A 14,014-nucleotide genomic window follows, 5' to 3' on the forward strand; every position below is an offset into this window, starting at 1 on the left:
AAGAGAGGGAAGGAGGAGAAAAGAAGGAGGAGAGGCGGGAAGACGTTTTTTCTAATAAAGAGAAGGATGCTCTTTTCATGTCACTTTGAATGTTTCGCTAATGCTAAGATACATTAGAAATGGTGTTATTGGTGTAATTCATTAGGTAAATTTGAAATACTAATGTGCTTTTTGCTTGACTTTCTTTAACTTTCCCTTTTTTCAGTAATTTCATGAAAAGATCCAGAAGGTTCAATTTTGGTGATACAAAACAAAGTTTTATTGAACTGTGATGACTACTATTAATTTATGTGCAATATAATTTCCAACTTTAATATTAGACTTATCTATACGTCTAAATTAGTTATTGTAGTCTTTTTGCTCCTAGTGTAGTTACATTTGTAAGGATTGTTATTTGACTACTGAATAGCACAAAATACCATTCTAACAGCAAAACATGGGCATATGTAAACACAACAGAAAGACACTTACATTTTAGGCGTTATGAAAAGACCTCCAGTCCTGTCCTTCAGTACTTCTACCCTCAAGTTCTAAAGGCACTTAAAGCACCTTTGGGACACCTGTGTGTCTCCAGGTAGACAACTGTCCTCAATCAAGTGGTTCAAAGCCAAAAAATTAGCCTCCAAATGAAACATAGGACAGATACACGTTCAACCTGAAGTCAGAAAAAAAAATTAATGGAATTAACTTTTTGGTTTCTACGTGTGTGTGTGTGAGAGAGAGAGAGTTTGTCTGATGATCATATGAATATTAAGTAGACACTGCATGATGAAACAGCACTGAAATAAGAGAAACTAATGTCCAAGGAATCAAGTAAATATACCATTCAAAATACTAAATGGCAATAGTGTGTGTGGGAGGTTTGATTAAACACAGCTGTTAAATTGATAAAATGTGGCAGGTTTCATTTTGGTGTAAACTGCCTCTAAAATGAATGTATGGATTTCGGAGAGAATGTCATTTAAAGTAAGTTAGTTTCACTTATCTCTTACATTTGAGAAATTGAGTGCCACAGTGAGCGAGTCCCCTATGAAACTATCTTCATTCTGTTTTCTTTTTATCTTTTTATGACTGCAACTCACAGCACAGTATCATCAGCATCTGGATACACTCTAAAATTTCACGGGTCAAAAGAAAGCAGATTAAGAGCTGAATAATAAAGTTCATTATGAATTTTTTTTTTTGTAATACTAAGGTAACAAACATGAAACATTTCATGACTAACAGTTTAAATAAACACTTAAACTTGCAATATACACGTTTTTTGCTTAAACTTACCATAATGAAGTTAATGTTGATTGCATAACAGTAAAGGCGATAGATGATACCATCTGCGTTTAGATTGGAATCCTTGAAGAATTGCTTTTACTATGCAATGTTGTCTGCTACCAGGTACAGTGTCCAGGGAAAATGAAGGCTGACTGCTGATCCAGCCCAACTGGCACCATTTCCATCTCCATCTGTCTCCATTCCCGACAAAATGAATGAATGAGCCCGCGCTTTTCCTACTGTTTTCTTCTACTCCACCCTGACGCCAGCCTTTCCTGTAGTGAAGTATGCATGAAGTAATCCTTAGACTACTTTATTACTCCATATAGAGTTGCCACAGTTTCACTTTGCAGCATTATTTCTTCTGAATTATTTCCAAAGTGGTGTCTCAGGTAAATGGAAAGCGATATATTTTGTTTTGTTTTCACTTTAACTTTTTAAAATTATTTAAAATTTTGCTGTACAGTTTGGCAAAAAAAGATTATCATGCACAGATTATTGCACTTGTGCAATAACATTTAAAGAAAGTTGTTTTTTTTATCTTATCTAATTACACGGTAATTTACTAAAACACATTTTCTCAGAATTCCTCCTAAATTTAGTTGTAGATATATTTTCTGCAGTAATTAAAGTAGTTTGCTGTGAGAGGGAAGACAAGCACAGAAATGAGTATGAACAGATGCAGTGGGCAAAGGGGTTTATTGGCGTACACATAGAAATCTACCTTCCTCACGGGAAAGAGATGGATGGAAAGAAAGTAAATGGCCAGGAAATTGACACAGCTACCATTCTCCCAGTGGAAAGAGTCAGGAAGGAAGAGAGGAGGGAGGGAGGGAAGGAAAGGAGAAGATGGATAGAGGAACACGGCGAGAGACTGGAGAAGGAGGAGGTTCAGAGTACTTCAGTTTGTCGGGTCAGACCTTGGGTCAGTATCAACTCAATAAAATACAAACAAACTAGAGTACAGAAACAGACGTTCACACACAAACACACCCAGTGGTCTCCTGGTGCTGCTTCTCTGGTGGTTAGGGACAGGTAGCTACACATACTGACACAAGCTGAGGGAAAATAAACAGCCTTTAAGTTACAGACTTAATACTAAGCTCCTATCCCCAATAATTCTGGTGAGAAAAAAAAAGCAAATTGGCACCCATTTATTTTTTTACATTTAAGTACTTTGACATTAAGGTGGGTGACATCAACTATGTACATCTCTAATGCATAATTGTGTTGACTTTCTCAGATTTTGCTGATTTGGTTATTTTTCCTCGATGTCTGTGTTTCTACCATGGGTAGGTTTGCCACATTAATATTAGGGTAATTTTTTTTTTTTTTACAGTGACAGTATTATATCATGGTATTACAAAAGTAAAATGGATATTTCACCCAAAAGGTGATTGTACCGCTTTTTACTGTAGAGCAATGTGAGGGAACGCATCTTAAGAATGAAAAAAATGATTAAAAACCGATGTTTATTGGCTCCAAATGGGAATGGAAATGAGGTACAGGTCTACATGTGTTTTGGAAGGAGTAGCCTGCCCCGTCATGCAGGTTAATTAGTAAATGTAATTGATTCTTTTTCAGAGTTAGAAAAGGTGTAGAATTAGGTATCTCAACAGCATTTATTTGGCTCAAAACCCAGTAAGCCCAATGCAGTCATGCACAGTAGAATATAGGAGTAAGATGTGATTTAAATGTTAAAAATGTCAATGTCACATTGTTTTAGACAGCCCTGTATATTGTGTTAAGTGGGTGTTCAATTGCAGTAATCTGTGCTTCTGCAACACATTTGATTTGCTGTTCATAACCATTGTTTTCCCACTTTTGCACCAAAATTAGTTCATATGTGTGGGTTTTTTAAATGCAAGTTAATCCACTATAAATATGTGATTGACTTGTTTCCCATTACCAGTAGACGAGATGCTACTTTTTAAAAATCGTTTATGAGATGATTATGATGAGAAGGAAATGGGAGTGTACTGAGTCGGGTTGTCATGTTTACGTCACTACTGATTGGATCTGAAGCCAATAAATACCCATGACTACTGCTGAGTCATTTGACCCAGGAATGAATGCTAATTATAACCTGTTCCACTGAAGACTAAAGCCAGATGTCAGTGGGTGTCAGTAGGTTTTTTTTTTTGTCCAGTGTAAAAGAGGCTTTCGTTGCTTGGCTCTGTTGTTTAATAGTGAGCATGATGTGGGAGGGTGAGGACATTTCGGCTGATCCTTACAGTGAGTACAAGCTGATTCTAGATTTAATGCATTTGTTTTTAGGGTAAGGTGCTGGGTTTGACATTGAATAGTTACCATTAATGTTATAATAAGCCCCAAGGGAATAATTGCACCATAACTGCATACAGTATCCTCCAATTAACATGTTTGTGTGTGCATTTCTGTGCGTAAATATTAATCAGCAGCAGCCGCATTGTGCATGCATTTAAAAAGGTTCAGTTTGATTTGTTACACACTATTCATCTCCCAAGAGGAAAAAGCTGTTTTCAACCTGTGGTTGGATGCTTAGTGAGCCAGAATGCAGTGCCTGGATCAGGTATCAGCATGTGGCCAAGAACAGCACAAACTCACCTACCAAAACCAGCCCAGACTGGCTAAGGTTAGGTTAGTGTAGTTCTAATACTATTTCTGTGGGTCTGCCTTCTACATATGAATTTTTACAGTATACCACATTACAGATAATGTGTTTGTTCTGAAAGGTATATCATCAGTTCATCAAAGCTGGTCAGTAACATGATGACTATACCAGAAAATAGTGAAATAGGAAATGTAACCTACATAAACATAACTGTTCATAATACGGGTTCATTTCATGTCCAGGCAGACACTCACACCACTTCCATGGTGTCTACCCTCAGCATACGTGAATGCATGTTTGTTCGTATCAGATTAGATATGATTTGATCTGAGAAATTGTTTTTCAACATGGCACAAATTTCAGCTGTGTACTACTTGTCTTTTTCCGTCCATCCTTCTTTTTTTGTTTTTTGTTTTTGTTTGTTTTACAGTTTATCTCTTCAACTGTGTCTCTCCTTTCATGGCAATAATAATAATGAATAGTCTTCTTTTCCCTGTTGGCAATAAAGAGACCATCAGATACAAGGGAAGGAAAGACAGAGAGAAGGAGAAACAGAGAGGGGGGGTCTGACAATCGCATTAGCCAGACTGCATGCTTGCTTTTTGGTAGAAAATAAAGAGAATTGTGTGTCTCTATCTATGTGTGTGTGTGTGTGTGTGTGTGTGTGTGTGTGTGTGTGTGTTTGTGTGTGTGTGTGAGAGAGATCCTGTGTGTCACCTCTTATGTTTGTGTGTGTGTGTGTGTGTGTGTGTCTGAGAGAGCAGAGCAAGCACTCTGCTGATATTAGCTAGTTCTTCATTCACTTGCTAATGTGATTTCACTCTATACATCAAGCACACACGCACACGCACACACACACACGCACGCACACACACTACAGTAAGAATAAACCTTGAATGTCAGACACCCTCACTTTCACTAAAAAATCTCATAAACACATAAATCAAGAGATAAATTGTTAAACAGAATATATATTGTGTGTGTGTGTGTGTGTGTGTGTGTGTGTCATGTCTGCTGGCTGTTTTTTAATCAAAAGGTCTCTTCACAATACCGCGAATGCACATACTGTTTCAAAAGGATCTTTCATTTTCATTATTGTCATTGGCGAATGCCTTTTGGAATGAACGAGACATCTTGTTGAGTTTAAATTTAAAAGGGACGTGAAGCTGCACAAACACTGGCAGAAGATGCAGCTAAGAACATTAAGAAGATATTTGGGGGTGTGGCCATCTCTTGGAATTAGCCAGACACACAAGTGCATCCACGGCGCTAAATAATGTACAACCAGAGGACCTGAGGGGCCGAGCAGAGGTTATACACAATTTGTGGTTCACAAATTTACTATCCAGTCGGATAAATAAGAGGAAACCCAGTTGAGTGCTACACTAAATATATAACTAGACACTAGACAATAGGATAGAGCGATCAACTGTGCCAAAGGCCTCAGACATGTCTCAATGAACTAAAATGACAGTTTTAATCTGGTCTAGCTGCATGAAAAGATCACTGAAAGGAGGAATGCATTATGAAAAGGTGGCAGTGGGGCAGGCTTCAGTCTTTGCCAAAGTTTGTTACAATGACACCTAAAGTAGCACAGGAATTACGCTGACCGATGGACGGTATGATTCTGCACTCACGATATTGCCATTACTACTTCTGCTAAACCTCTTCATTTACAAGTGATGTGCATTTTTCTCTGCTTTCAGGTTTGCCGGACTGCAGAAATTGCATATATTGCTACACATGTGTTTTAGTGCTATATTGTTAACAGCAGCACAGCTGAGCAGTTTGCATGTTAACATGCAAATATCATTTCCTATTGAGGTCAAGCACAGTGACAGACCATGTTTTATTACACGCACATCGTGCTTACATGCTTACTGTATGTTGGGAAAAATTGCAAAGACAGATTCGAGATGGAAAGAGGAAAGGAGGTCAAGAAGGGTGGTGAAATAATAGAAAAGAAAGCATTTTGTAAAGGGTAAAGAGAGAACAAAGTCGGTTGAATGAGTAGAGATGCAAGGAAAGAATTGCCAAAAATAGGAATGCAGCAGAAACAGAAATACAGATATGATATAGATTAGGAACAGAGGGAGAGATGAAATAGATTGTTGGAGATTTTTATGAAGGTGGCCTCCATTTGTGCTTTGAGTGGTATTGGACTAGATGAGAGAACAAAGAAATAGAAATGGAGTAAGTCAGAAGAGAAAGGAGAATCGAGGTGGGAGGAAGAGCCAACTGAAAGAGACAGGGGAAACTGAAAACAAGGGAAAGCAAATTGACTGGGGAGACGGTAGAATGCAAGTTTTGACGAGCAAAAAGGTTGGATGGACTGAGGGATTCGTACAGGAGGGGAGCCAATTCAAGAAAAACAAAAAACACTGAAGAAAAATAGGTGGAAGGATGGGAGATGGCAAACAAGAGAGGACAGATGGAGAAATATGAAGAACGTTCTGGAGAGGGCAGATCATGAATAGAATGCGAAAAGGAGGAGGCGAGAGGGAGAAAGAAAGAGAGAAGAGGATGGAGAGATGAAAAATGGGGAGACGTGATAAAGTAGGCCCATAATAGGGGATAAAAGCAAGGTAGCAGGGAGAGGAAGATGAAAGAAGGCTTGAGAGGAAGAGTAGCTAGAGGGGTGAGAAAGGGCAGGTTGTTGAAGAGAACTGGTTGTTTTTGCTGATAAAAAGCTTAATTAAAATGTGGAGACAGAAAGAAAGATAAAAGACTTACAGGTACAAATGTCCTCTGTCAGGTATTTTCTGACGTTCCTCAAGTGTCTTCTTTGTATTATGAAAGATAAGGGGGGAGTGGGGAAGAAGAAAACACTTAGCAATAAAGTGCACACAGCTCTGAGGAATGAGGATAAATGCAGAACTAACAGCTTATTAATGAATAGATATTCAATTGGTTGCAGGAAAATGAACATGTTGTGCTGCAAGAAACTGCCAGAGATCTTTGTTTACCTGTGTTGAAAAGTATCACAAATTGCTCTCTGTAGGGGATGGAGGGGAGAGAAAAGCTGAAGACAGACAGATGCCAACGGCAAAATGTGGGTGTGTAGGGTAAGTGAGGAGAGTGGTGAAAGTGAATGTAGGTACAAAAGAAAGGTGATGTAGAAAAAGGAATGCAAAAAGGTCAAAGATAGAGGGTAGGAATTAGAGGAGAGAGGTGAAAAGGAAAGGATGTGAGACAAAAGAAAGGGCAATGGGGAGCTGTAGGAATGCCAGGGAAAGAGACAGGTAAAGAGGAGAGAGGAGAGGAAGAATTCAGTGTTAGGTGGATAAATGCCACAGAGGGAAGAGAGGAGAGAGGAAGTATGTCAGGGCAGTGGAAGTAAAGAGGGAAGAAAAAGAAGAAGTTGGGTGACTTAGAGGAAAGGATGATGCGAGTGGATTGAGGGAAGAGGAGGAGAGATGAAAGAGGAAGGAGGGGAAATAGGAGGAAGGAGGAAGGCGAAATGAAAGGAAGAATGGTAGCTGCAGGACAAGAAAAAAAAATGTCGCAGTGGCAGCAAGACGGTTTGGCTCTTTTCCATACCTGAAAAAAAAGCTTGCCATCCATTCCTCCGTCTCTCTTCTTCCTCATTTAATTCAAAGAATCTAAAAGCTGAAGGCACACCTGGCCAGCTGTGTGCAAGCTCAATTTTGGAGGACACAGTCCAACATGTGGAGTGCAGATTAAAGGCAGCCTAGCCTCGCCTCTCCACTCGACTCCTGTCGTATTGTTCACCTGTCTCGACACAAGCCCATCTTGGTATTACTCTTCAGCTGACCAGGGCTCACTTATTTTGTTGGTACACTTTGATCTTGTGACCTGATTTATTTAAAAGCCCCAATTGAGCAGTGGCTTTTAGTGCACCTTTCTTTAGATTTTCATATGATGGTGAGTTGTTTGTGTTCTGCCCCAGAGGCTCCGTGCCAGGCTGGTAAGAGCAGACATCGGGGATAGGAGCGTAATCAAGGAGTGCATAAAAAAGTAATAGAAATCATTTGAAGCCATAATGAGGGTCTCACGTGGCAGACAGCAGGTGTAGTTTGAGGCGTTTCTTGAAGAGCAAATATGCACTTTTTTGTACTAAACTGATCTAGACAATATGCACTTCTCTTTGTGTTCAGTTGATGAATGTGTCTGAACACATCAATATGCCAAACTCTTTGTTCCTATAGGTTAACAAGCTGTAAAGCCTTTTGTGTGGTCGACAAAAAGGGGTGTATTGTTTTTCCCGAATGCTTACTGTGTCTGGTGATTTGCTGATAATGTCAACACGTTCTTCTCTGTGTTTCTACAGGCTAACAGGCTTCCAGGTTCCTCCCCCTGTCACCAGCACAGGAAACGTCTTCTCTTTGCGGTTGACCAGCGACTTCGCTGTCTCTGCACACGGCTTCAAACTCAACTACGAAGGTCAGAGAGCGTCTTGTGCGTTTGTGTTAGTATCTGAGAATGCATAGGCTGTTCATCAATCTTGGCCCCGATAGTGCAGAAAAAATGAACGACGTGAATAACAACCACTCTGACCGGATGAAAATCCCATAGCTCATGTTGGACTGTGGGTGCGAGTGGCATTCAGAAGGCAAAAACTAACCTTGGCAGACGTCTTGTTTTTGAATGCAAGTAATTGAGCAGCTGCAATGTGTCGATTACTTGAAGCAACCCCTGCTGATATTTGCTTGATGCACTAAACTTGGAGAAAGCAACATCAACATCTCGTTGGACTTATGGTTGCTGACAAATATATTAATAAGCATGCATATCTGCTTACAAATACATACATATGAGTGGGTTATTAAGAAGTTATTAAATGTTTGTAGACTGCTTATAAAAGCTGCATAAGTGTTACCCCCTTTTTTATGTTGGTGAATGATATCTCTCCTCTTCCTCTGCTCACTTCCTCTATTGCAAGTTTTTAAGGAGAACTGCCATGTTCTGAACTCAATCTACATTGTTTTTTTTACTCCTTTCCACTCAGCAGGGGAAAGGACTCCCGAATTGGGGACAAGTTCATTCCTTTTCTGCATGGGAGGCTGTCAAACTAACCAAATCCCAAATCAGGAGACATGGGCAGAGCATGACACAAAACGACAGTATATTGAAGGCTCTATATTTCAGACATTCTGTGGTCACAACACCAGTTTACCAGATCCTGCAAATGGATCCATTTTGACCCTCAAGCCTCATGATTGGACACTAAAAGACTTCCCTTACTAAAGCCACATGTTATTAACTTCAGTTAAAATGGACACATTTTCTCTTACACATAAACATTTCCATCAACATTTCAAACACTGAAACATTGAGGGCATTAAAAAAATTATTTTATGTGCGTCAACCTTGTTAAATTCCTTTTTTACTGATGAGTTTGAACATTGTTACAAAGAAAAAATGTGGTCGGTTTCCTCCCGAGGGAACTTGTCCCATTCCAGGGGTAGCAAAGTGTCCCCTTTCGCCCTCTTGCTTGAGGGCCTGAGTAAATACCATGGTACCATTTTCACAGATGAAAGAAGTGATATGAATGGTTGAAGTGATGGTTAAAATTAGAACTCACTATGTATCAGCACCATGTCCTGTGTGCATTAAAGATTTCAGATTAGATTTAGATTAGGAAAACTTTGATGTCCTCAACGAGGCAGTTAGTCACGGAGCATAAAACAGAAGAGGATGAAACTGTCTACCGGAGGCGCACACGCACACGCACACGACACCGAACAAACCAACAAAACAAATAAATACACAGTTATGCAGTTCCTTGCTGCTCCCTGAACAGATCTTTGAGCTGTCAACGACCCACATGACTCAGATACAAATACGACCGCAGTAGATAACGCACATTAAACATTAGGTTATACAAAATGCAGTCATTACGCATACTGTAGGTTTGATTCCAGCATTCCGGTCATATACTTATCATTACACGTCAGAACTCTCTGTTGCAATTAAAGTTGCAGAGGTGTGCAGATGGTGTATGAGATGTAGTCACGGTCAGGTAGTATTTATTTAGTATTTCTGTGTGCTGCCTGGATATCAATACTGAATGTGGATTCAGGCTTATTACTGAATGTAAGAAGGTAACTCTCCTGATGGGTCTTTCGAGAAATTAAACATTTTAATAAAACACACACATAATTAAAGCTGCGTTCTAAATTAGAGTCAGCCATTGAAGCCCATATATTATCAGTGGGAATGTTCCCTCTAAAGAAGTGCCGTCTTGTATTCAGGCTGTCGTGCCTCAACTAAACACGACAAGAGTTAGTGTCGCTGATTAGATCCTCAGATGGTAGAATTAGTGATAGATGTAAAGCTGCAGAATATTCAATGGAAATTCCTGCAGCAGCAGAGAATCTAAATATTAGCATGTATTGAACAAATGAGCCCTGCATTGCTATTCAGTTTAATAGATAAGTTAACTAGCAACCAAGTCAGTTTTGTGTTCAGATATTCATCTCATAGGTTGCTATTCCATGTTTTCTTTGTGGTTCTGAGGATGTTTTGAAAGATGGTCTATGCTGCAGGAGGTGATAATGATTATTTATTACAAGAGGTGGTCAGGTGACATCTGCCTTTTTTCAAAAAAGCTATTTAGACATGTGACAAAATCATGAAATGAATGATGGCTAAATTCAGTTTAGTTGCTTCAGTTTCAGGGTCCTCGTATTGGCTTAATGGAAACCTTGAATAGAACAGAGCCATCCTTAATGTGATTAGCCTTAGCTGTGCTTTTCCTGACATGACAAGTCCAAATATCTGCTGTCAAAAAGGCCCGTTGAAAAGAACTGTAGCTGGCGTAATGTTTGACATAAATGGAATGCATGTTTCTAAACTTCTGTTCACTAACTTCCAGATGACAGCTTGTTTACATGCACACACGCACACACACACACACACACACAGTGTTGGTCACAGCTGGTTGCTGTTGGTAATGATACACTGTTTAAACGTCTCTCTGTGTGTCCCCCTGCATGGCTCTGTGGGCCTTTGTGCTCGTCTGTATGTAGGTTGGATGGTTGGTGGGTGTTCGTCTAGTTGATATGTGTGTCTGGTGTGCCGCATAATGACAATATCACTGATTGCAAAGTGCCTTGGTTTAAGTCTGTACACATGCTGTGCCTGAATTTCTGTGTGTGTGCACGTCTGTGTGTGTTTGTGCTACTTCTATGGCCAAGCAGTTGTCCCAGTTTTATTCACTGGCACAAGTTTCTACTTGCAACTTGGCTTGGCTCATTCTGCGTGATTGTGCATGTGTGTCTGGGTGTGTGTGTGTGTGTGTGTGTGACATGGAAAGAGTCTGCTCTCAGTGAGAGCATCCAGGGGACTTATCTGAAGAGCCCATGATGCTGCTACATTCAGCTGTTTAACTTCGTCTGTGTATGTGTGAGAGGAGAGGGGGAGCTGGTGAAGCAGAGAGGCGGACCACACTTGGCATGTGCTAAAATGCAACATTATGCTGATGATCTGTTTGTCTTTCTATATTCAGCATCTCATACTGTCCACAACACGCAGCTAGTCTGTTCATTTATACAGCCAGGAGGAGATTTTCTGAAAAGGAATGATCCACCCTGGTTTGGACAATTTTTGGCAAGTCAGCCTTAGTCCATGTAATCCTTCTGCCTAATCTGTTACTGGAGCTGGTTCAGAATTTAGATTTTCACAGGTATCGCCTTAACATTGTCAACAATACATTTTTAGAAAAGAAGTGAGTGAAAATTCCTGCTCATCATGGTAGAAGTGTTGTAGGGCTGTCAAAAGTGAACAAAAATTATGTTAAATTATTCCTTCTAAAAAAAACCCATTGGTTTAAACCATTCCAATGTCTACTGTGTCTTTTAAAATATACATATCTCAAACAGTCACCAATACATATGTCCTATATCATGCTGTTGAATTATTCACCCATTTCAGCTTGACCTACATTTCATTTTCAATCAATGAAAGTCACGTTGTGCGCAGAGTATCCATATTGGCTCATATTGTTGCTCATTCTTTCAAACCCAACAAGAACTAAATAAAACTCATCAAAACCTTCTTGGTCGTCCTTCCAACAATCAATACCAAATGTGGTTTGGTCGAAATAAACTCTTTAATTCACTAGGAGTAGTGAGAGAGAGGGCAGACATCAGAGAAAAACTCGGATTTAGAATATTTGTTGACCGCCCTGCAGTGTTGTTTACATGCACAACTCTTATTTTCTACAAATAAGAAATCAATGGTTAAGTCAAAGGTCTTTCTCTCTCTCTGTCTCTCTTTGTATGTGTGTCTCTGTTTCTCTGTCACACACACACACATACACAACTGATCTGTTGACTGATAAGTTTAGGCGAGTAAGTATTCAACTGAGCCAACTCTCTCATCATTAGGTTGTATCTAACTTAAATGTTAGTTTGTAGGTTAAAAAAGAATGTAAAAAGACCCATGATTAGATGTTATTATCAAGGTAATGCATCCAGACACAGATGGATTGGTGTAATAGGGTGTAAGAGTTAGACTACTCCCTCCATGTGTGATGCCAGCTTTGATTCTGTAATTTTAGCATGCAAACATTTTAATCTAACAAGCATGAATTTATCACAACTAATTTAATTTCTACTTATTTTGACACAAAGATTTGTCCTGCACCAGATGGAGTAAAGTGGAGCATGAGAACAATAAGTGGATTAGTGACGCATCAGAAGTGTTGCAGGTGTTTTTACCAGACTGCTGCGTAGAGGAAGATGAGATGAAACTCTGGATAAACCGACATATGCACGCTCCAGCCCTCACCTTCGGTCGCGAGCTCCATGAGACTGAAAGAATAAGATCATGGCCATTCCTCGCCTCCTCAGGCACATCTTGCAGTGGAGTTAATCCAGGTACATCAAACTAGGAGGTGACCTGGGGCAGACCTAGAAGGTGCTGGAAGGCTTTCATGTCCCACTACACCATGGATCTGGATATGCATTGGAAAAAGGATGAACGCATAGATAGATGGATTAACACAGTGTAGTGTAGGATCAAAGACAAAAACAGTGGTCCAGTGGTATGCGTTATATTCACACTATGAAACAGAAGGTTAATTCATTGATCCCTCTATAGGAGGGAATTTTCCAGTTGGCAGGACAAGGTGCAGTAGTGAGGCTTTGTCGTTCTTTAGCTCGTCTGCTCAGTGGGAAGCACTTTGATGTGATTGTTGGACTCCTTGAACAGTTCTTCCCCTTCCTCTGAAGACTGTCAGGTCATAACTAATTCATGCACCGGCACATACCATACAGTGTGTATATGTGCATGTGTGTGTGAAACAGAGAAAGACAGTGATGTATAATTTAGCATGATGTTGAAGGCAGTTTGATATTGTGCTGATGAGACGGAATCACAGATTATCACAGCACTTAGACACACACACACACACACACACACACACTGTCCTTTCTCAGCATGATCATTGCTGAAGAATTATTCTTTTCGTCTCCTGTTACGCCTCGTCGCCTTCTGCTCCACCTTCTCTTTGTTCTTCCTCATTCATCTTCTTTCATTCTCATTTTTATACAAATAGATTTGATCTTTATTGAGTTGTGTTTATTATGTTCAGCGAATAAGGAAAACTGAATGGGCTGTTAAACAAATCATAGCAAGAAGGCGGATAGAAACAAAATCGCCAATTTGCTTTAATGAAGACATCAAATAAAAGTGCATTTACTGTTTTGCCTGAAATGTGTACAAGAACTGTATGACACAAGTTTATTGCATACAATATTGATGATTGTTGATTTTAGGCTATTAGGTGTTTGCATGTAATTGGAGAAAGTTGGAGCATGTAGTGTATTGCAGATGAAGCTTGTTATAGACATCCAACAGGCATCAGAGCTATATATCTGATCTTAATGAAATTTAGGAGAGGCACCCACTTTGAAGTATGTAGAAACTACAACACTTGTTTGTGCTGCATGCAGAGACACATAATATATAATAACATCAAACTGTATTACTCTCAAATATAGATGTACATTACCCACATTCATGCAATATATATTTAGACACGTCCATGTGTTCAGAGACACGGGCATGCATGGAAACACATACAGACATGGACATGCATACCATACACACGCAGACACACAGCTCCCAGATGTAATCATTTTCTTCAGAACATGGGCCAGAGAACATGTTCTTCATCCTAGAACA

At 39.7% G+C, this 14,014-nt stretch overlaps 1 protein-coding gene across 1 annotated transcript in view; it reads left to right on the forward strand.

The window, feature by feature from the left end:
- csmd3b (CUB and Sushi multiple domains 3b) overlaps positions 1–14,014 on the forward strand; it is a 325,003-nt gene that overhangs the window by 104,356 nt on the left and 206,633 nt on the right. Inside the window, exon 3 of the mRNA XM_041956121.1 lies at positions 8,154–8,266. Within this exon, the coding sequence (XP_041812055.1) occupies positions 8,154–8,266 (113 nt within the window). The remainder of the gene's footprint in view (positions 1–8,153; positions 8,267–14,014) is intronic.

Source organism: Chelmon rostratus, chromosome 16 (assembly GCF_017976325.1).
Source record: "Chelmon rostratus isolate fCheRos1 chromosome 16, fCheRos1.pri, whole genome shotgun sequence".
Taxonomy (NCBI): Eukaryota; Metazoa; Chordata; class Actinopteri; order Chaetodontiformes; family Chaetodontidae; genus Chelmon; species Chelmon rostratus.